Genomic DNA, 23,105 nt, shown 5'->3' on the forward strand with positions numbered 1-23,105 from the left:
GGCAAGTCGGGTGGTGCCCATCGTCGTCGACAGGGAGGTCAAGGAGGCAAGGCGGCCTCCAAACAAGATTGAACCGACCGTGGGGTCGGGCCCCCGCCGAAGCACCCCGGTGGGAGGCCGGCTGGCGAGCTTTGTCAGCGTTTGGGAGTCCATCTCCACCGACGGTTGGGTGCTGGACGCCCTGGCCCAAGGGAACGCTCTCGAGTTTCAGAAGAAGTGCCCTCGCGTTCCACCCGTGGCCAGGAAGGAAAATCACATCCCTCAACTACTGTTGGAACTAAGGGCGATGCTCAAGAAGGGTGCCATCGAGCTTGTCCCAAAGACGCTTCGGGGCTCCGGAGTTTACTCAAGGTACTTCCTCGTAAAAAAGAAGACAGGGGGATGGCGCCCCATCCTGGACCTGCGACGACTGAACAAGTACATCAAGGCACAGAAGTTCCGTATGGTCACCCTCTAGCACGTGCTGGGACAGCTGGAGGAGGGTGATTTCCTGTCGTCGTTGGACTTGGAGGATGCGTACTTCCACATCCCCATTCTAAAAAGACACCGAAGGTTCCTCAGGTTCATGGTCCAAGGGCGGCACTACCAGTTCAAGGCCCTCCCGTTCGGATTGAAGTCGGCACCCAGGGTGTTCACCAAGTGCCTCGCACCGGTGGCGGCGCGGCTGTGCCTACAGGGGATCCACATCTACCCCTACCTGGACGACTGGCTCATCCGGGCAAGGACAAGGGAGCTCGACGTGGAGCACACTGCAAAGACTGTCCAGCTGCTCACGGACCTGGGATTCTCCATCAACTTTCCAAAATCCCACCTGGTTCCGTCGCAAGTCGCCCTGTTTCTGGGAGCCAAGCTCGACACAGTGGCGCGGCTGGCCTCGCTTTCGGAGGAAAGGACCAGGACTATTCTGGGCAAGGTGCAGCGTCTGCTGGCCACGGACATGGCCAGGGTAAGATCTATCAAGTCCCGCCTCGGGATGATGTCCTCCTGCATTTATCTGGTGCGCCTTTGCAGGCTTCGGATGCGCCCCTTACAAGAGTTCCTCGACGCCCGCTGGGTCCAGTCGACGGGCAGCTTCGAGGACAGGATCCCTCTCAACGAGACGTTCCGTCAGGTGATCCGGTGGTGGGGTACCCGCTCCCATCTGTCGGCGGGCACGGACTTTCAGACCCCAGCTCACCAGGTGACAGTGACGACGGACGCCTCCCTGGAAGGTTGGGGAGCGCACTCCGGAGATCTTCACGCGAGAGGCCTTTGGCTCCCGGGGGAGAAGTCACTCCACAGCAACATCTTGGAGCCCCGCGCAGTGTTCTGGGCCCTCAGGTCCTTTCTTCCGTCCCTTAAGGGCAAGGTGGTGAGGATCTTCACCGACAACACCACCACAATGTTCTACATCCGGAAGCAGGGCGGAACCAGGTCCCCGGCCCTATCCAGGGAAGCCCAGGATCTGTTGCATTGGGCCGTCGCCCAAGTGATGTTTCTGGTGCCTCTTCATCTGGCAGGAATAAAAAACACGATCGCCGACTCACTCAGCAGGGAGCTCCGCTCGTGCCACGAGTGGTAACTACGCCAGGATCAAGTGGATCGACTCTTCCGACGATGGGGCGAACCCAAAATCGATCTATTCGGGACGAATTCCAAGTGCCGGAGGTTCGCCAGCAGGTTTCCCCAGCCGAGGAGCATGGGCGATGCTTTCTCGTTCCCCTGGGACGGCCTATTTCTTTATGCGTTCCCCCCGCTGCCGTTGCTGCTCCGACTCATCAACCAGCTCAAGAGGTCCCGGTGCAGGATGATCCTCGTCGCACCGGCGTGGCCGAGACAGATCTGGTTCCCGGACCTTCTGGACTTGTCAACGTCCACACCAGTCAAGCTGCCGACGGACGCAGACCTTCTCTGCAGAGAAGGAGGCGCCATTCTTCACCAGAACCCGGAGTCGCTGAACTTGCAGGCCTGGCTCCTGCAGCACTAGAGTTTGGAGGGTATGACATCCCGGCCGACTGCAGAGAGGTTCTTGCAAAGGCCAGGGCGTCCTCAACTCTCAAGTGCTACGGACATAAAGGGGAGAGGTTCTCTGTCTGGTGCCATGCACAGAAGATTAACCCTCTGCGGATTACGGCCCCTCAAGTACTGCTGTACCTACTGTCGCTGGCCAAAGCTGGACTGGCTCTCGCCTCCATCAAAATACATCTGGCTGCAATCTCCCGATATACCAGGACTTTGGGACGGGCGTCCTTGTGGTTTCATCGCCTGGTGAAAGAATTCATGAAGGGACTATTCCGATCATTCCCGCCGGTGAAGGCTCCTGCCCCGGCGTGGGAGCTTAATGTGGTGCTGACCAGGTACATGGGGGCCCCATTCGAGCCTATGCATGCGGCGCCTTTGAAGTTCCTGTCATGGAAGACAGCTTTCCTCGTGGCCATCACCTCCGCACGACGAGTGGGAGAGATCCAGGCCCTATCTTGCAAGCCTCCATACTTGACTTTTCATGACACGAGGGTGGTGCTGAGGACGCACCCCTCCTTTATGCCCAAGGTGCCGTCGGACTTCCACCTCAACGAGCCCTTGGTGTTGCCAGTTTTCTTCCCGTCGCCTTCGTCGCCGGCCGAGAGGACTTTGCACTCGCTGGATGTAGCTAGAGCTCTGAAGTTCTACGTGGACCGCACGAAGAGTTTTCGGAAGACGTCACAGCTGTTTGTGAACTTTGGGACTGTGAATCAAGGGAAGGCTCTCTCGAAGACTTCCATTTCCAGATGGCTCTCCGGCTGCATCATGCACTGTCACCAGTTGGCAAACTGACCGCTGCCCGGCCGTCCGAGAGCCCATTCGACCAGAGCGATCGCTGCTACCACAGCGTTCCTGTCTGGTGTGCCCCTGCTGGACATCTGCAGGGCTGCTACATGGAGGTCGATGCACACCTTCATGAGATTCTACTGCGTCGATCGGGACTCCAGGGAGGCGTCCAGGGTCGGCCAAGCAGTGCTGCGCAACCTGTTCGCCTAAGGTGAGCCTGGTGAGGAGGTAAGAGAGGCTTAATGTTGAGTTGCTGTATTGCTTAATGTTGAGCCTGTTGCCACCTCCCGTGGTTGTGCATGTGTGTACTGCTATGTATTCTCTTATTCATGAGCATGTGAATCCATGCCAGACCCCATGCTGGAGAAGGAACAAGTTACTTACCTGTAACTGTTGTTCTCCAGCATGGGTCTGGCATGGATTCACATGCGAACCCTCCCGTCTACCCCTCTGCGGCTCTGCCACTTTACGTGCTACCAAATCTGAGGATGGCTGCCAGAGGCGGGGCTTAGGGAGAGGGCAGTCATTGGCTGGGGGCAGTATGAGCCAGAGACCAGTGATTGGTTACTACTAAGAAAGACAGATCAGAAACGAAACTGATACTGATTTTTTTTTCTATACCAAGGATTCCCGGCCTGACGACGGGGAATATTCATGAGCATGTGAATCCATGCCAGACCCATGCTGGAGAACAACAGTTACAGGTAAGTAACTTGTTCCTTCTCTTTGACGAAATGGGGAGTTTTCCCCTTTGGCTCGATTCCTGTCGAATCTCTGGCATTTTTCAGAAGGGGGTCGAGTTCTTGGGCCATGCGAAAACTATCCCCTTGCTCATCTATTTTCCAGTCAACAGCTATGGGATACATGTTCTTTTCGACCCGGGCCTGTTTTTCCCTCTTCTTCTGAGTTTTACTCTTCCTTGCCTTACGCGATGGTGATGGAATTTCGTGATTCTAGAAAGGAGCCTCTTTTAACCATTGTTTCTCTAGTTTGAGGATCAGCCGAGGGAGATCAGGCACATCAGAGCCAATTAACAAAGGTTCAGGCAGCGCAGGCATTATTGCGGCTTTCACAGTCATTCGTTCCCCTGCTAGCTTTACCAGGATCTCCTTAGCTGGATACATCTTTACATCACCATGCACATATCTGATGGGAATTCTTTCTTTCAAAATTTCTACACCACCTACCAGTGCCGGATTTACAGCCGTTTGCAAACTCCCCAAATCCAGCATTGCTCTGGTAGGTCGCCCCTCTACCTCCGCTTCACAGACATATGGATACGTGTTCTTCCGATTTGGGACAGGTCCAGTGAGGTTGACCTCTTTAGCCGATTCCATAACTCCCACATCTATCGGTTCCGCCTTGATTTTTCTCAGACATAACCGAGCTAGGTGGCCCCATCGCCACACTCAAAGCACTGGGGACCTCTTGCGCTGAGACTGGGTGGCCTGGACAGCTGTGACGTTCCGGTGGCTTCAGGGACAGGTCGGAGTCTTCCTCCCATTCCGGCTTCCTGATAATTGAATTTGACCAACAGGAGCTGCCTAAGGTTCGGTTGTTCAAAGTCGCCTGGCTTCCCCCGCTCTTAGGTGTGGAGGGATAGACCATCAGCTTTGCCTGTCCAGCCTTCTGGTACGCCGAGGCGATGTTGACTGCTTCAACCAAAGAGGGTCTATGGTGTTGTCTAACCCACCTCTGCATTGGCAAAGGCAAAGCTTCTATAAACTGTTCCAGTATGACTTTCTCGGCCACCTCATGTGTGGTTGAGGTATGTATCTGCATCCACTTTTCCCCTATTTCTTTTATTCGGTAAAATAGCTGACTGGGTGTTTCCTCCGACATGAGCCTAGAGTCTCTAAACTTGATCCTCTAGGCTTCGTCGTCGTGACCCAGCCGCTCAAGCACCACCCGTTTCATGTCTGCGTAAGCGGTGTCCCCAGCTGGGTTTGCTGCCCGGTCATAAGTGGTGCGATGTAATGACACCACCTCTCGGGGGGCCACTGAGCATTCCGGGCGACCCTTTCGAAATTGACAAAAAAATGTGCGGGGTCTTCACCGCTGGAAAAATTTTGAAGGACCGAAGTGGGTACTGGGGTGTGGTTTCTCATGTTTGTGGCTTCCAATAACTGGGCCTGCTGAACCTGTAAAGCCTGTTTGAAGGCTTCTCTATCGGCCTGCGCCTGCTGACTCTGAAGTTGGAGGGCCTGCTGTAGTAACTGCTGTCCCTCACTTAAGGTCTTTATCAATTCCTCCATCGTGTTCCAGTCAATCCCACCGCTGCCACCAAATGGTGAAAAAAGTTGGTGGGAATGACCACTCTCGACACAGTCTAAGTGGAACTGTAATTAACTTTTATTAACTTTGAGATAACAGTATCCTTCTGTACTCCTGCATTCTTGTCAGGCTCCCTCATTGCAGAACAAAAACAACTGGGTAGACCGTGACGCGTGAGAGTTCATGGCTAGGCTACATTACACGTCACAATAAGGATAGTGTTACTGTCACGCCCGGGTCGACGTCCCTTTTAGATCTTCGAAAAAAAGATTCTATAGCTTCATGATTACCACTAGATGTCAGACTATATGCACATCATGTGAATCTAAGCAGCTACAAGCACCAGAAATACTAATACGGTGAGTAACTTATGTCATTCAGCATTTTCTCCCATCTATACTGTGCTTTACCATCCTAACATTTCACCATTTTATACAGTGATAACACAATGTGAATGAGCCTGGGGCATGCCTTGTAATGTGAGCAGTATGTGAAATGGAGGGCGCCTGTGCAGTGTCTTTTATATATTCCTTAAAGGTAAGGAGCGAGCTAAAGTAAAAAACTATTGTCAAATGATTGTCCTCCCCTCTATCCTTCAGCTACTATAAAGAAATAAGAACACCATCATCATTTAAGTCCCCTAATGTACATATCCCCAGACTGTTCAAATGAGTCTGAAATTACCCCCAAATTTTATATTGACCCTAGTGTTGGTTGCAATTTAAACAAGGGAGATACACAGTGGTATCTCTTGAATGTTCACCTGTTTGTGATGTTGTGCTGGCTGTTTGAAGCTGTTACCTAGGGCAATAGATTTTACCCATTAAATTAGATGTCCTTGCTGCGGGGTGTGCTGCTGCTTTTTCTATAGCGACATGAGAGAATCCGTATGGGCCAGTGTACCACCATATTCTGTAATGTGCTTGAGCGACCCAGTAAATAATTAAAGGTCCAGCTCAACGAAACACCTTGTTTCTATCTATGCATTCAGAAAATGTATCCACTCTAAATTGTTTAGTTGCCTAGATTAAAGTTAACTTTTATCTCTTCAGACGATCCCAGTAGGTTTCAGGAGGGGCAATAGGAGCACTCACAAATATGTAGAAAAGTTTGGAACCACAAAAACTTGCCAGAGCACTCGTGCAATAATAGAAAGGCCATTCTAATCCATTTTGTCACTTTCGTTTGAAAGGCTATAATGTAATTATCTTGGAATACAATATTGATGTCTGTAAATTTCACTATATCCAAATACTGGATGGAGGATTCCTGCTGTCTAAAACCCAAGTCTCTGGCAGACCTCGCAGTCACCAGCGTTAGAAACAGGAGCTCTGATCCAGAGTTTTGTCCAAGAGAAACCACCCTGTTGATTCCCAGCGTTAGTTGTTCAAGGAAAAAGGTAATGCGTTCCATTTCTTTTGGCCCAACGTTTTAACTTCTCTTTAACAACCTTTATTTATCCTATCTCTGTATCTTTCTGGTGCTGACCCCATTCGGCTTCATGACAGCATGCAAAGCATTAGTATCTTTCTCTAGATCGGGGTCTGACATGGATGCACATGCTCATGAATATTCCCGGCGTCAGGCCGGAATCCTCGGTAAAAGGAAAAACTGTTTCACTTTCACTTACAAACTGTCTTTCTCCTATAAACCAATCACTGAGCTCTGGTCATACAGCCCCCAGGAAATGCCTGACCCCTCCCTATGCCCCTCTGGCAGCCATCTTCAGATTTTTACTGCATGTTCAAGTGTCGGGAGTCCTCGCGTTTTGCTCCGTAGAATGTTTCTGTGTTTTGGAATTTTTTCGTGAACATGTCCATGTTTCATTCTTTTGACCGGCAAGCGGGGATCCGTTTGTCAGCATCTTTCGTTACCCCTCAAGGGCAAGAATCATTGAGTTTTCATGAAAGATTCCAGAAGGACATCAGGCCTACACCGCATGCCGGACCATGTCGGAGGAGAAGAAGGACAGAGGTCCTCTCTTCAAGCTCTGCTCCAGCTGCTGATTAAGGAACGTGTTTGTGGAAGAAAAATACTCCTGGTGCCCTTACTGTCTTCATCCGGATCACAAAGAAACGGATTGCGAGATTTGCCTTAGATACACCAAATGCACCATCAAGGATCAACACAGTAGATTGGCGGCATGGCTCAACGCCAAAGCCTCTATCGCGTGTGGCAAGCAGGGGCATGCCTCACCCTGGACCGGCCAGTCTGAGGAGCGATCTTCTAAGTCCTTTGAGGTCGCCCCATCCGTGGGGTCCAAGACAAGGCCAAGCACCGCAAGTCAGTTTCTGTCAGGGTCGCCGCGCTAGAGGGTCCCGCGACGAGCAGGATCTCGAGGCATCGCTCCAGCTCCTCCTAGAAGAGGAAATCGGCTAACTCGGGGAAGCTGCGGGAGAAGCCAGAGAAGGCCAAGGCACAGGGTAAGGTGTCCAACCTGCCCCTGAAGGCCCAGGTGGCCCAGACAACATCATGCTCGACGATCGAACTGGTGGCGGCGAGGGAGACGCTGTCAACATAGGCGCTGGGCCAGGCAAGCCCAGGGACGTGTCGCTGGACATCTTTCCACTCTCCACATGCTGGTGTCAGAGATACAGAAGAGGATGCCAACGGCGTCTCCGGCCCCAGTGGCTCCGGGCCCACTGCCGGCAAAGAAGGAGGAGCGGCACCCTATGCTGCCCCCTCAACCGCCTCACATACCCCTCCCCCCTAGGGATAAGGGGACAGATATGGTGACGACAGATACGAACGAAGACGGCTGCAACGTGCCCCTGCCACTGAGAGCGTCGCCACCGGACGAAGTGGGATCATTCCACTCCATGGTCGCCCCCATGTCAGAGCTCTTCCAGCTGACGCCAGAAGAGACCAAAAAGGAAGGGTTCCTGTAGCAGCAACGAGAGGCTAAAAGGAAGGCCATTCTGCCAGTGCCTCTCCTAGAAAACGTTTGGGATGAGGGCATGGTGCTGATGAAGAATCCCACCTCAGCCCTGGCAAAAAGAGACTGGCTAGAGAAGAAGTACTGGGTGCTGGAGTCCGCACCCAAGTGCCTGCGATCACAGCCCTCCCCAGACTTGGTTGTCTCGGCGGCTGCAAGGAAGAAGTCCTCAAATCCATCGTCGTCAGCCTCCGTTCCCCCAGACAGCGAGGGGAAGAAGTTGGACGCAATGGGCCGAAAGGTGATATACTCGGTGGCAACAATGGTCAAGACAGCAAATGCTTTTGCGATCCTGGCCAGGTACGGCAGGGAGCTGAGGTAAAAGATGGCCCCGTTGCTGGGATTACTCCCAGACAACAAGCGGGTAGAAGTGCTGGAGATCCTCCAGGAGGGCAAAGTGTTATCGGACTATGCCATCACTGTGTCCCTGGACATCGCTGACATAGGGTTCCGGCAGGTGGGGAACAGTGTCTATCTCCTTCGTCGTGGCTGGTTGAAAGACTCCAACTTTCGGCAGGAAGTTCAGACGAGGTCCCTGGACATGTCGTTCGACAGGGACAATCTCTTTGGGAAGGCTGTCGATGACTTGTTGCAAGCCATCAAGACCGACACAGTGATGGCCCGGGCCCTTGGCATGCTGAAGCAACACTGCCCTTCCTTTCGTGCCTCAGGAGGCAAATCCGGAGGATTGTCAAAGGGTTTCGGCGGTGGATCGTCCTCTTACCATCAACCCTCCCATTCCACAACTCAGGAGCCCTACAGGGGTCATTACAAGGCTTTCACAGGTGGCTGCTGCCGTCATCGCACCCAAAGTGGCACGCAGGCCCCGAGGAAGGACTGAACCGTCCAGAGCGTTGTGCCCCCACCCATGCACCTCGGTGGCAGGCCGACTGGCGGGCTTCAACAGCGAGTGGAAGATCTCCAACGACCGATGGGTGCTGGACGCTCTCACCCGTGGACGCACTCTAGAATTCCAGCAGAAGTGTCTTCGGATACCACTGGTGGCCTTACAGGAGCAGCACATCCCTCAGCTCATGCAGGAGGTACGGCCATGGTAAAAAAGAATGGGCGATAGAGTGCGTTGCAAAGCGCCTCTGGGGCCCGGGGGCTGGTGGCCCATTCTTGACCTGCGGCGACTAAACAAGTTCCTCAAGTCCTAAAAATTTCAGGATGGTCATGTTGCAACACGTGCTTGGCCAACTGAAGGAAGGGGACTTCCTAACGTCGCTGGATCTAGAGGACGCGTACTTCCACGTCCCCATTCACGAGAAGCATCGGCAGTTCCTGCGCTTTGTCGTACACGGACTGAATTACCAATTCAAGGTCCTTCCCTTCAGACTGAAGTCAGCACCCAGGATGTTTACGAAGTGCCTTGCACCAGTGGCGGCCCATCTATGTCTGCAAGGAATACATGTGTACCCGTACCTCGACAACTGACTCATCCGGGCCAAGTCAAGGGAGATCGCCGTCGACCACACGGACAGGACCGTCTGGCTGCTGACAGATCTGGGATTCTCTGTGAACTATCCAAAGTCCTGTTTGATTCCAATGCAAGATGCTCTGTTCCTGGTGGCCAGCTCAACACAGTTTCCTGCCTGGCAGCTGCCTCAGAAGAGAGGATTGCGGCCATTTTGGGCAAGGTAAAACTGCTGTTGGCACTGAAGATCGCCACAGTGCGAGCCATCAAGTCATTGCTCGCCATGATGTTGTTGTGTATCTACCTGATCAGGCTCTGCAGGTTGCGGATGCGACCCCTCTAGAAATTCCTGGATGCCCAGTGGAGCCAGGTGTCCGGAAGCTTCATGGACAGGATTGTTCTCGATGAGGAGTTCCGTCAATCGGTAAGGTGGTGGGGCGTGCGCTCCATCCTCACCAGGGGCACAGACTTCCAGAGCCCCGCATACCAGGAGATGGTCACCATGAACGCTTTCCTGGAGGGATGGGGAGCCCACACCGGACGTCTCCATGCCAGAGTCCTGTGGCTGCCGGAGGAGAGGGATCACCACATCAATGTCCTGGAGCTGCGGGCCGTGTTCTGGGCCCTCAAGTTGTTCCTTTTGTCCCTCCAGGGCAAAGTGCTGAGGGTCTTCACAGACAATACCACCACAATGTTCTACATCGGGATGCAGGGGGCACCAGATCCCCAGCGCTCTACAGAGAGGCGCAGGACTTGTGGCACTGGGCCATCGCTCAGGGGATGTTTCTCATTCCTTTTCACCTGGCGGGAGTCAAGAACACTGTTGCCGACTCGCAGCAGGGAGCTGCGCTCTTGCCTCAAATGGGAGCTTTGGCAGGATCAAGTGGACAACCTCTTCCTCAGGTGGGGCAGACCCCAGATCGATCTGTTTGCGACAGCGACAAACGCCAAGTTCCAGAGGTTCGCCAGCAGGTTCCCCAAGCCATGGAGCATGGGGGATGCGTTCTCCTTCCCGTGGGAAGGCCTGTTCCTGTACGCGTTCCCGCCGATGCCTTTACTACTACGTGTCATCAGCCAACTCAAACAGTGCCAGTACAGGATGATACTTGTCACCCCCACGTGGTAGAGGCAAATTTGGTACCCGGACCTTCTTAGCCTGTCACTGTCACCTCCAGTCAAGCTGCCAGTGGTCGTGGATCTGCTCGCCAGAGAAGGAGGCTCAATCCTGCACCACAACCCAGGATCGTGGAACATGTAGGCCTGACTCCTGCAGCCTTAGATTTTGGTGGGTACGAGCTACCGGTGGACTGCAGGGAGGTCCTTGACAGGGCATCGTCGACTTTGAAGTGCTATGGGCACAACTGGAAGTGGTTCACGACTTGGTGCCGGTCGCAGAAGATCAACCCCCTGAGGGTCACGGAACTTCAGTCCTTCCGTATTTGTTGTCGTTGGCTAAGGCAAGGCTGGCACACACCCCCATCAAAGTGCATCTGGCGGCTATCTGCCGCTACACCAGGTCTCCGAGATGGTCTTCTTTTTGGTCACGCCGTCTAGTCAAGAAGTTCCTCAAAGTACTGTTTCGAATGTTTCCGCCGGTGAAGGTGCCTGCCCCGGCATGGGAAGTCCACGTAGTGCTGACGAAACTCATGGGAGCCCCCTTCAAGCCTATGCATCAAGTTCCTCTCCTGTTCCTTTCGTGGAAGGCAGCTTTTCTCATGGTCATCACCTCTGCTAGGGGGGTAGGTGAGGCCTTACCTGACTTTCCACGAGACAAGGGTGGTGCTGTGGACGCACCCTTCCTTCATGCCAATGGTCCCATCGGATTTCCATCTCAACTAACCATTGGTGTTGCCTGTGTTTTTTCTGACTCCTTTGTCGCTGGCTGAAAGGACTTTGCACTCGCTGGATGTGGCTTGCGCACTGAAGTGCTTGGTGGCATGCACAAAGAGTTTCCGGAAGACGTCACAACTTTTCCTGAACTTTGGTCCTGTGAACCATGGGAAAGCTTTGTCCAAGGCTTCCATCTCCATGTGGCTCTCCGGCTGTTTCACTCACTGTCACCGGTTGGCAAACCGACTGCTGCCCAGCTGTCCAAGAGCCCATTCCACCAGAGCGATTGCTGCTACGACGGCGTTCCTGTCTGATGTGCCCTTGCTGGACAAAAGCAGGAATGCTACATGGAGGTCTACGTACACCGTCACAAGATTCTACAGCGTCGACAGGGACTCCAGAGAAGAAACCAGGGTCGGCCAAGCAGTGCTGCACAACGGGTTCGCTTGAAGTTGAGCCTGGTCCGGAGGTAAGAGTAATTGCTTCTGTTGAGCCTTGCCACCTCCTGTGGTGTTGTATGTATGTACTGCTATGCATTCAATATTCATGAGCATGTGAACCCATGCCAGAGCCCATGCTGGAGAAGGAACAAGTTACTTACATGTAACTCTTGTTCTCCAGCATGGGTCTGCCATGGATTCACTTGCGAAGCATCCCTCCTGCCCCTCTGCAGCTCTTTTTGGTCATACTGCCACTTAACATGCTACCAAATCTGAAGATGGTTGCCAGCGGAGGGGCTTAGGGAGAGGGCAGTCATTGGCTGGTGGCAGTATGACCTAGAGCTCAGTGATTGGGTTATATGTGAAAGATAGTTTGTAAGTGAAAGTGAAACTGTTTTTTCTTTTACCGAGGATTCCCAGCCTGGCGACAGGGAATATTTGGGAGCATGTGAATCCATGCCAGACCCATGCTGGAGAACAACAGTTACAGGTAAGTAACTTGTTTCTAAGCACTTTGCACCCAGCTATCCTCTCAGAGCATAGAATGTGATTCAACGTTGCATGTGGGAGGTTGATGGGAGCAGTTTTTTTTGCACAGATAATGGTACTAAGGTCTCCGAGCAGCAAGTAGGCTGGTGCAATGAAGTGAGGTATGTACCTGGATGAAAGCCCACAATGGGGGTCATTACGACCTTGGAGGTAACCATGCCGCAATTTGCTGCATGGTTACCCCCTTACCGGGTACCGGGTCCGGGTTCCTTGAATGAGGAATTACCGGGCCATTCCAACCCTGAAGGACCCGGTAATTCCTCATTCAAGGAACCCGGACCCGGCACATCCCCATTCCCATTCGAGTCCCCATAGGGCTCAATGGGAATGGGGAGGGAGCTAACAATGGGCTCGTTAATAACGGGCCCGTTGTTAGCACCCTGGTCTGCTCGCGGGAGACGCTAGGGGCGCCTGGTAAAACCAGGTGTCCTTAGCGGGTTCCCGCAAGCAGACTCGTAATGCGGCGGTAAGGGGTTAACGGCTCCGGCACCTTTACCTGAGCCGTTTACCCCTTACCGCCAGGGTCGGAATGACCCCCAATGACATGTTAAAAGGAGTCTGTTAATTTGCCAGAAAGGTAAGCATCTGTGCATAAACTTTTGTAGATGATTCTGAGTGCAGAGCCAGTGCAGGTGCATTAGGGCTGTGAGCGCCTGGCCGTAGCATCCTAAATATTAGATTACAGTCTGCTACCTAGAGCTTTCACATCAAAATAGATGAGTGGATACAGGATGAATCTATCGATTATGGAAAGCTACTGCAGAAATCAGGAGAGGTAAAGAATTATTTTGATCCGTCTCGTCTAAAAGACACATTTCTATGGGCCTCATTACGACCTTGGTGCTGCCGTAATGAAGGGGGCCGGTACGGGACCGGCCCCCTTCATTACGGGAGCGCCTATTACGAATTTCCCTTTGCAGGACCCGGATCAGACGTCTGGTAAAACCAGACGTTTTTTCCGGGTCCCGTGAGGGGAAGAGGGAGGTAACAATGGGACACTTGTAATGTGCCCGTTGTTACCTCCCTCCCCATTCCCATTGAGCCCTATGGGGGCTCAAATGGGAATGGGGAATGGTTCCTGCAAGGAGGACTTACCGGGTCCTCCTATGTCGCAATGACCCGGTAAGTCCCCATTGCAGGAACCCGGTAATGGAGCCCGGTTTGGAGGCAGCAATGGTGCTAATAGCAGAATGGCTACCTTCAAACTCATAATGAGGCCCTAATAGTTGATTCAAGAGATCACGGATGGATCAGTGGCCCTCATTACGACCCTGGCGGAAATCGAAAAACGATGGCGGAAATGCAATACCGCCATCGAATAGCGCTCGGTGCGATTATGACCCGTCACCGCAAAGTACGATGCCATTAGCGACACCGCAGTGAACGCCAACGCTAACTGCACCAAGTACGCGCGCGCGCCATGCCAAACCGCAATTACCACCATGGCGCAACGGTACGCGAATTCTGACCCCAGCGGACATGCACCTAACGCCATCAAGCACGGCGGAAAGTACCATTCCGCCATGGTGAGAAGTACGGCATCGCGAACCAACCGTAAACGGCCCTACTGAGTGCCTGTACACCGCTCCCTGGCCACATTGTACAACTCCCCGTAGGTGCAATGAAGCCACACAATGCAACCAGTGAAATGTACAAGTCATCCATGCCTGCCAACGAACAAATGAATCTCAAGAGGGGCCAATGGAAGCTGCAGGGCACAGATGGCACGAATACAGAAGCCACACAAATGGACATGACCTCAGTCTCCCTCCAAGAAACGCACGCAAACACAGGCACCTGTGACCAGCCATATTCTGATAATCACATCATACCACCAATCCAACTGGCTGACCGGCATCTGTTACACAAAAGCCATTTCCCCGCCCCTGAGCATCACATCATCAAAACAGTCACATTGGCAGCCCTCATCCCTGACCTCACTGGGCTTCGTAGGCAAACGCGCCCAGCACAGTACCACGCAACTATACTCCGAAGCTGGAACCCAATGCAGATCTCCTCACAATACATCGCTCCCCAAATAGGAATATGACACATCACCTGCAAAGAAGAACGCTACACGGTTCATATCAGAATAGGAATTTAATGCACAACAAATTCACCAAGCCCATACAGCCATCAGGCCATGAACTCCAAAATACATTTCACCATTGTGGGCTGCATCCGCAATAAATGACCAGCTGCTTCTTGTGTGACGCCCTGTACCCTCATGGCACACAGGGGCTACATTCTCGTACGAAAAGGCAACATGGAAGCGCCTCGACCCGCAGGGCCGTCCCAATAGGGAGGCACTAGTCCAGCTGAAAGGCCGAAATGTTGCTCCTAGCCACTAGTACTGCGTAAGGGCATGTGGCCCATTGGCGATCGTCCCATAAGATCGTAATGCTGCTCCACTGATTAACACGAAGCAGCAGGTGTCGGGAGTAAAATCCATCTGCAGGAGTGGCATACAGATGGCAGTGGCAAAAGGGGAGGAGATACCTGTCACCCAAACGAAATGAAAAAGAATAGTATGGCCATCAGAACTACATTTGAATTACTCACTTCAATGATCACACCAAATCCACAGCCATATGCATGCTAGCCCACTCCAAAGGATCATCACCAACCAAAAACCACTAGCGAATCATAACTATCTATATCGAGGTGAAAACACTATCACAAACGCCTGCTTCCATACTCACATGACATGTGAAACTTCCATTGAGTCTGTGCGTAATGCAGCCTGCAAAATCCACTGTGCCCCAGCCCGTAATTTCAGTGTTGTGAAGCAACAAGTAATTGGGAACGTCCGGCCTTATCGCCCACTTCGCTATTGCGCATCCCATACTATTCATATCAATCATTGCATCCACGCCATGGCCCCTGTCCCAAGGACATTGAACAATAGAACGTTATATTTGCAGTCAGACCTGTGGGCATCTCCTCGCCGCTAGCTGAAAACCGAAAGCGCCGTCCTTCGAATTCCTCATTTGCAACATCACGTCGAAAAGGCATCTGTGGCCGCTTGAAATCACAAATTGATCCATCTAGTGCGGCTGTGTGTGAAAATGGCAACTGCCTTCACTCACAAATGGGACGCCCCGCCCGTCGGTGAACCTCGGTGCAGTGTTGCATGAGGGTCTACCGTTACTCGAGTACTACGTTCCACTGACCCTTCACAAGTCTGTTCGCGACTGCAAAGATAGTATGTGAAACAATGGGACCAAAGCAGAATGAACATATCAACCAATGTTACACTGCCATCGGGTACAAATACATGATTGTAATGGCAAGATGCCATTCGTCGAATTGCAGCGTTGTGTGCGGGACGTGCTCGCCCAAAGGGGAGAGCAGCTTGCACAGGTGGAATGAATCACCACAGGTGGAGGCCATACAGCCTGGAAGCACATAAATTGCACACCCAACCCCCTCCCACAACCACACCCACTCCGAAATGCTACCGGCAGGACTAGCCATGTTGGCCCTGGGGGACCTGATAGCACTGCAAGTACTCCAACTTCAAGAAGAAGACGAACACCGACTACAACCGGCCGCACGGAGGAGACGCAGGAGGAGGAGGAGGAGGAGGGCAAGGCAGGGCCAGCAAGGGCCGCCAGCACAGCCACTACCACCACGCGGGCAGCCCGCAATCCCACGCCTCCGAGCACATCCGTTCAACCTCACTGATGAGCAGATCCACACCCTCTACCGTTTGGACCGGGACACCATAACCGCCATTGTGGACATGACACAGGCTGACCTTGCCAGCATGATAGATAGCCCAACCGCCATCCCACCCCTACTGAAGGTGGTGTCTGTACTCCACTTCCTGGCCACAGGCACCTACCAGCACACAGTCGGACAGTTGCATGGCATTTCACAGCCACTGTTCTCACGGACACTATTGCAAGTGCTCAATGCCCTCCTGCAGCACGCAGACGACTACATCTCTCTACCACGCTCGGAGCAGGAAATTACGAACGCAAAAGTGGGATTCCATGCACTTGGCGGCATACTGGGTTGCATTGGTGCCATCGACTGCACCCATGTGGAATTGGTTGTCCCACATGCCATGGAGGCCCAGTACCGCAACCGAAAACAATTTCATTCCCTGAATGTACAAATGGTGTGTGACTCCAACAGGATCATTACACATTGTTGTGCCCGATTCCCAGGATCAACCCATGATTCTATGGTCTTGAGGAACTCTACTATACCACGCTACATGGAGCGACACGCAGGGAACAGATCCTGGCTACTCGGTGAGTCTCATTTCAAGCATGATAGTGTGGGGTATGTGATGCGGCAATGACCTGGCAGGAAGGGGGGGGGGGTGTGTACGTAGCAATGGCATTCCTCAAAATACCTTCATTGTCCACATACAGGTGATGCCGGGTATCCACTGAAGAGATGGCTCCTTACACCAGTCCGCAACCCACGGGACCAGCATGAGGAGGACTACAACCATGCCCACTCACGTACCCGTGTAGTCATTGAACAGGCATTCGGCCTACTGAAGACTCGTTTCCGCTGCCTCAGCAGGTCTGGCGGGGCACTCCTGTACCGACATGAGAAGGTTGCAAAGATGGTCATGGCATGTGTCATGCTACACAACATGTGCGTACGTAGAAATGTGCCCATGCCCCCTGACGCAGAACTGCAAGCACCTGAAGATGGTCATGATGAGGGTGGGGATGTGGCAGCACCTCAAGGAGTCTGCGAGGCACAGGAGGGCCGTGACATTCGTCAGCATATCATAGATTCATGCTTCTAGCACTCACGCCTGGTGGCTGATACATGGACACGGGACTTGTGGCACTGTGTGTGTCTGGAACATGCACAATATGGACTGTACGCCTATAATGGCCTCGTACACAAAGATCAATGTCCACGCATCTCATTGTATGATCGTGCATTGTTCATGGCATATGTGATATCATGTTAAACACCCTATCGACCCGCCACCCAAGTAAGCCCAACACACCCCCTCCACCCTCCTACCTCCCCCCCGAACACCAGTGTCCAAAGATGCTCATTGTCAGTGGGCAGTCGCTATTGCAAGCCCCCTCTCCGGGTATCAGGGGCACCCCTGCCTGTGGAGCGCAGGTTCCTCCCAGATCTACGTTGGGGGCTGCCCTGGACGGAACTTGCAACGGATGATGTCTCTGTCTGCTCACGTCCATGCATGTCCCTAAGGGTTTGTGAGAGCTCAGTGAGCACACGGCGCACAGCGGCAAGTTCAGCACATACGTCTTTGGACGTCGCATGCAGTTCCCCCCTCAGGCTCTCGGTGCTTCTCTCCATTTGTACTCTCAGGCTCTCGGTGCTTCTCTCCATTTGTGCCCTTAGTGTCTCTGTACTTCTCTCCATTTCTGCCCTAAGTGTCTCAGTTGATGTTTCTATGGCTGCCTTAGTACCCCCACATTCATCAGCATGGTCCTTGAGGAGCGTGGCCAGTTGCTGCTGTTGCACGATCACCTGGTCGAGGGACTGTTGCCTCTGCTGTGCCATGGCCATTTGCGGTGGTGTCACAGAGGGGCTGGTCACCTCATGTTGCCTTGCCACAGGGCTTGTGGGGGATGGCCAGTCGTCGTCTTGTGGGTGCCCCTGCGTGGTATCCTCATGGTGTACGGGATGAAACAGACAGGGGGATTGAGACAGGTCATGGATGGATCTAACTTCGACATCCCCGTTTTCTGTGTCGGAGCATGCTGCCATTAATGCAGTGTCACCTATGGTGCTGCTGCCACCAGAAGCAGTGCCTACTGTGGCATCCATTGTGGGGACCTGTGGTGGTGCTGTTGTGGGCATGCTGGCTGCTGGGGTGCCTGTTGGAGTTCCCTCCTGTGTGCTGCCACTCGATTTGTGCTGCTGCCGTGTCTTGATGCGTGCAGCTGAGGTGGAGGGTCTTTGGCCGTTGGTCTTGGCCCTCTTTGCAGGTGTGCTGGTAGGGGTGTCCTGGAGCTCGTCGTTTGGATCGGACCCTGTGGTGGAGTAAAGGAGGGCGAGCGTTATAAATGGGTCTGTGGAAATTGGAATGGCAATGTATCACATGCATTGGGGTGGTACATGAGGGTGATTTGGGTTGGGGCCTTGGAGGTGGTTTCATTTGTGTGTGGAGTGAGGGTGCAGTTGTTTTGCAGCCTGCAGTTAGGGTGTGCCTGCTGCACGTGTAGAGGGTGTTTTTAGGATTTTTAATTATTTATGTATTTAATGTGACTTTTAAAGTGTGCTATCAGGCCTATGCATGTGGCCGTTCTCCTGGACATGTGTTACTGTTGCACTATGTGGACACGTGGTACTTCACATGATTGGACATTGTGGTTTTGGCATTGTTTTATTTGGGGCACCTACCTGATTCTTCGGTTGTCTGCACTCCTTTCTCCATCCCTCCGACTCCCTCTATACTCTCCATTCCAATGGTGGAGGCACAGATTTCTTCCCAGGGGGTCAACTTGATGGGTGATTCCGATCCCCCACCGGTAGCTGTGGCAATGTTGCGGTTGGCAGAAAGTATGCTACGGACGCGGATCCGCAGGTCGTCCCATCGCTTTCTGCATTGCTGTGGGTTGCGGGGTGCGGTCCCCACCGCACTTACCCGCTGTGCCACCAGGGCCCATATGGCCTTCTTGTTCGCAAGTGCCGTCCTGGTCATTTGCGTGGAGAAGACGGCGGCAGCATTCTCCTGGAGGGTCTCTGTGAGCATGGTGGGTTCCTCACGGGAGAAGTGGACCTGCCGCTTGCGGTCGCACGCTTTCTTCGCTACTTTTCCCATTATTCTTGGTTTCACTAGGGTGGCTAACGGGTTGGGATGTGTCTCAGGGTAGTGTTTTTAATGGTTGTGTGGAAATAGTGTTTTTATAGGTGTACGGCGTGATGTTTCCCGTTCCGGGACCATGTTTTTACTTCCGTTTCCGTATATTTCCGGTCACCGTACTTTCCGGTTGCCGCTCATTGCGGTGACCGCTAAGATGGGTGGCGGAATTGCACCTAGGGCGCCGTACGGCGGCGGTGTGGGCCGTTTTGGGGTCATTTCCGCCATCGCGGACTTTGCACTTCCGCCATGGCGTGGTGCTCGTGCCCGATGGGTCGGAATGAGCCGCACTTTGCTCCGTCGTGCAATGGCGGAAACGCTATTTACGCTATGGCGGTCCGGTCGGTCGATTTCCGCCAGGGTCGTAATGAGGGCCAGTGTCAGTTTTGATACCAAGACACAACACAAGATTCATTGGTCGGGACAAGGACTGAGACCTATGGGCCAAAGTGGGAGTTCCTTATTATAGTTAAGCTTGCAGTTTTAAGAAGTGCGTGTGCACACACACACACATATGCACCCGCACACACAGACACAAGCAGACATCTTTTCTCTTTTTCTTTATTCCTCACGCTCTTTGTCCCTCTCCTTCTCTCACCCTCTGTGTCTTTCTCTCAACCACTGGCACTGGTAGTTTTTGATTGAGGGCAGTAACAAAGAACTGCATATTACCCACCTTGAATAATGTAACCCATGACAGGGTTAATCTTCTGTTGCCTAATCCTGATATGCATTCAAAATGGCTTGGACACCATTTGATTTCCTTTGGCTGAAACCCGGCATGGAAACCATTCAGCTGTTTATTATCCTTGATAAAGTCTTGAAGCTGAGCCAGTGCCACTTTGCTTGTGCATGTACCTTATCTCATGTTCATGTTTCATTACTCATTAAACCTCTCCCCCCTCACTTTGCTTTCCATCTTCATCTAGGAAATGAGCATCATGCGCTTCAGCCCAAGTGATGCTAAGGATGCCCATGCATACTCCCTGCTGTACGCCTATCTAAACAACAAGCAGCGATATGGGATTCTGACATGTGAGGCCATGGAGGCGTTTGTGGTGCCGCTGGCATCGTACCAGCCAATCCCTTCCAAACTTCACCCATTGGGCGGACCTGGTAAGTACTGCAGTGAGCCATGGTCTGGCTGGCACCAGGGGTTTTGCTCCAATGTCCAGAAACAGATGTTTATTGAGAGCGGATTCATCACTTAAACAGACACATGTTCAATTTATAGTTGGTAGGTTACATTGCAAAGTGTACAATGTAAGGGGATATTCCCATTGAGAAGAGACACACTCAGATTGGCAGCCACATATTCTATGGGACAGTGCAGATGCCTTAGCTTTGCAGTGAAAGATATTAAGGCCTTGCTCAGATGAGTAGTTGTATACTGTAAGTATACTAGGTTAGTATTGGTGTATTTGAGTACAGAGAAAGATATTTGGTTTAGGTGTGCACTGGGTGGTGTTATGGTTTCTTCAGAATTGATTGATTTATTTATTTATTTATAGAGCGCTTTACACCAAGGCGCTGTACAATGGAACAACAAATACAGATTAATAACAAGAAATAACATTGTGAGCAAAAATGTCAACTTGAATCATTCAACAAAACAGTGCAAAGAGCAATTAACTGAGAGGGGGGAGTGGAGTGGGAATAAGAGTGTTGAAGGGGGGCAGGGGAAGGATTGACTAAGTGTAAAAGGATGTGGGTATAGGACTGGAGAGGGGCAGGAGAAGGATTGAATGAGTGTGAAAGGAAGGGAGAGAGAGTATAATGGGAGAGGGGAGAGGGGCATTAAAAGAGGGGAAAAATAGGGGGGGGAGTAGAGAGGGCATGGGGGGATACAAGGTGGGGATTGAAGATGGAGGGTTTTAAGGGAAGTGCGAAAGGAGGTGAGGGTAGTGGAAGAGCAGATTGAGAGGGGGAGAGAGTTCCAGTGTAGAGGAGCAAGGAGTTGGAAGGAGCGGAACCGGGAGGAAGCGCAGGGGGAAGGAGGTACAGTGAGAAGGAAGTGGTCAGCGGAACAAAGGGAGCAAGAGGGGGAGTAGAAGGAGAGAAGGGAGGAGAGATAAGGAGGAGCAAGACCATGGAGGGATTTGAAAACAAGGCAGAGAAAGCAGAATTTTAGTTGTAGGTGGAAAGGTAGCCAGCAAAGGTGGGAGAGCGAGGAGGAGATGGAGTCGCAGGAGGTAAGGAGACAGAGGGTACGAATAGCAGAGTGGTATATAGATTTAAGAGGGGCAAGCTGAGATGCAGGAAGTCCGAAGATTAGAGAGGAGCAGTAGAAGAGGCGGGAAAAGATGAGAGAGGAGATTAGGAGTTTGGTTCGTGGAATGTGAGGGAGGGACGGATTTTGCAAATATTGTAGAGGTGGTATCTGCAGGTGCGGGAGGTGAGTGAAATGTGTTGTAAGAAGGTGAGAGAGGAGTCAAATAGAACGCCTAGATTGCGAGCATGGGTGGAGATAGGTAGATTGGAGGGAGGAAAGTGGATGAAAGGGGGAGGAGAAGGAGGGGGAAGAGTATTAGAGGGGAAGAAAAGGACTTCGGTTTTATCAGTGTTAAGGGAGAGAAAGCGGGAGGACATCCAGTTCTTGATGGCTGTGAGACAAGAGGAGAGTTTAAGGTGGAGGTCAGGTGTGAAGGAGGAGAAAGAGAGAAAGAGTTGAGTGTCGTCCGCATAGAAATGATGGGAGATGCCAAAGGAGGAGATCACAGGGGCAATGAGGGAGGTGTAGAGAGAGAAGACGAAAGGACCAAGTACAGAGCCTTGAGGAACACCGTAAATAAGAGGGAAGGAAGGAGAGGTCTGTCCTCCCCAAGAAACAGCAAAGGAACAGGAGGAAAGGTAAGAGGATAGCCATTTTAGAAAAAGGGCCTTTGAACCCGAAAAGGGGAGAGAGTGTGGAGCAGGAGTGGGTTATCGACAGTGTCAAAAGCTGCTGACAGATCGAGGAGAATAATGATAGAGGATTGCTTAGCATGACGAGCAGAGAGGAGCGAGTTAAGAATAGAGGTGAGAGCAGTTTCAGTGGAATGTTTGGGACGGAAGCTAGATTGGAAAGGAGGCAGGAGAGAGGAAGTAGAGACAAAGGAGGAGAGTTGAGAGTAGGCAAGGCGTTCAAGGAGTTTAGAGAGGAAAGGCAGAAGAGAGATAGGTATGTAGTTAGCAGTGAGCAGTGGATCAGCAGAGGGTTTCTTAAGACTAGGAATGATCGTTGCATGCTTGAAAGCAGAGGGAAAGGTAGATTAGGAGAGGCAGGAGTTGAAGAAAGTGGTAAGGTAAGGGATAAGAAGAGGGTAGATTTTAGGGATGAGAACGGAGGGGAGAGGGTCAGAGGGGGCGGACGTGGGGTGGGCTTTGGATAGAAGAAAGGAGACGTCAGAGGGGGAAACCGAAGAGAAGGTAGACATGATGGAAGAGGGAGGAGGGCGGGGGGAGGAGGAGAGAGGGAGTCCGGGAGGGAGTTAATTTTTTGCCTGAGTGTGATGATTTTGGAGGAAAAGTAGTTAGCAAAGTCAGATTTGATGGCCTATAGAAGGGAAAGTTGGTGTAGTTTAGAATAGGTGTGTTCTAAGTGGAGCAATGGCTTACTTAAATTATGTCCTAGAAGTACAGTTGAGAGTTGGTGTGCTCTGAGTGGAGGCATGGTTTAATTAGAACCATGTCCTCTACAAGTGCAGTTGCTATTGTTGAAAGTAAATGCACTTTAGATGGAGGCACAGTTTTCCAAGATGTAATGCCCTCTCGAGGGACCATTGATGTAGTTAAAAGTAGGTGTGCTTTTAGTGGAAGCATGATACACCAAGATGTAATACTCTCTAGAAGGACCGTTAATATAGTTGGGGTTAGGTGTAATTTTAATAGATTCTAGGAAAAATGACACAATCTACATGGAATTTGTGTACTTTACGAGAAGGAGGAGATCTAGGCTGTGTAGTATGCGTGAGAATATAAGACCCGGTAAAATGGAGGCAGTAGCTGCTTAGAGTAGTTCATCTGTAACGGGGTGGGAGCTTGCAGGAGCTTGATCATTTTCTGCTTAAGGCTTTTGTC

At 52.0% G+C, this 23,105-nt stretch overlaps 1 protein-coding gene across 2 annotated transcripts in view; it reads left to right on the forward strand.

Annotated features, from left to right (window-relative positions):
* SPOCD1 (SPOC domain containing 1) overlaps positions 1-23,105 on the forward strand; it is a 948,037-nt gene that overhangs the window by 840,138 nt on the left and 84,794 nt on the right. For both annotated transcript variants that reach the window (XM_069622501.1, XM_069622502.1), the window contains one exon: positions 19,976-20,162. In XM_069622501.1, coding sequence (XP_069478602.1) covers positions 19,976-20,162 — 187 coding nt within the window. The remainder of the gene's footprint in view (positions 1-19,975; positions 20,163-23,105) is intronic.

This window comes from Ambystoma mexicanum, chromosome 11 (assembly GCF_040938575.1).
Source record: "Ambystoma mexicanum isolate Mex_15411 chromosome 11, UKY_AmexF1_1, whole genome shotgun sequence".
Classification (NCBI taxonomy): Eukaryota; Metazoa; Chordata; class Amphibia; order Caudata; family Ambystomatidae; genus Ambystoma; species Ambystoma mexicanum.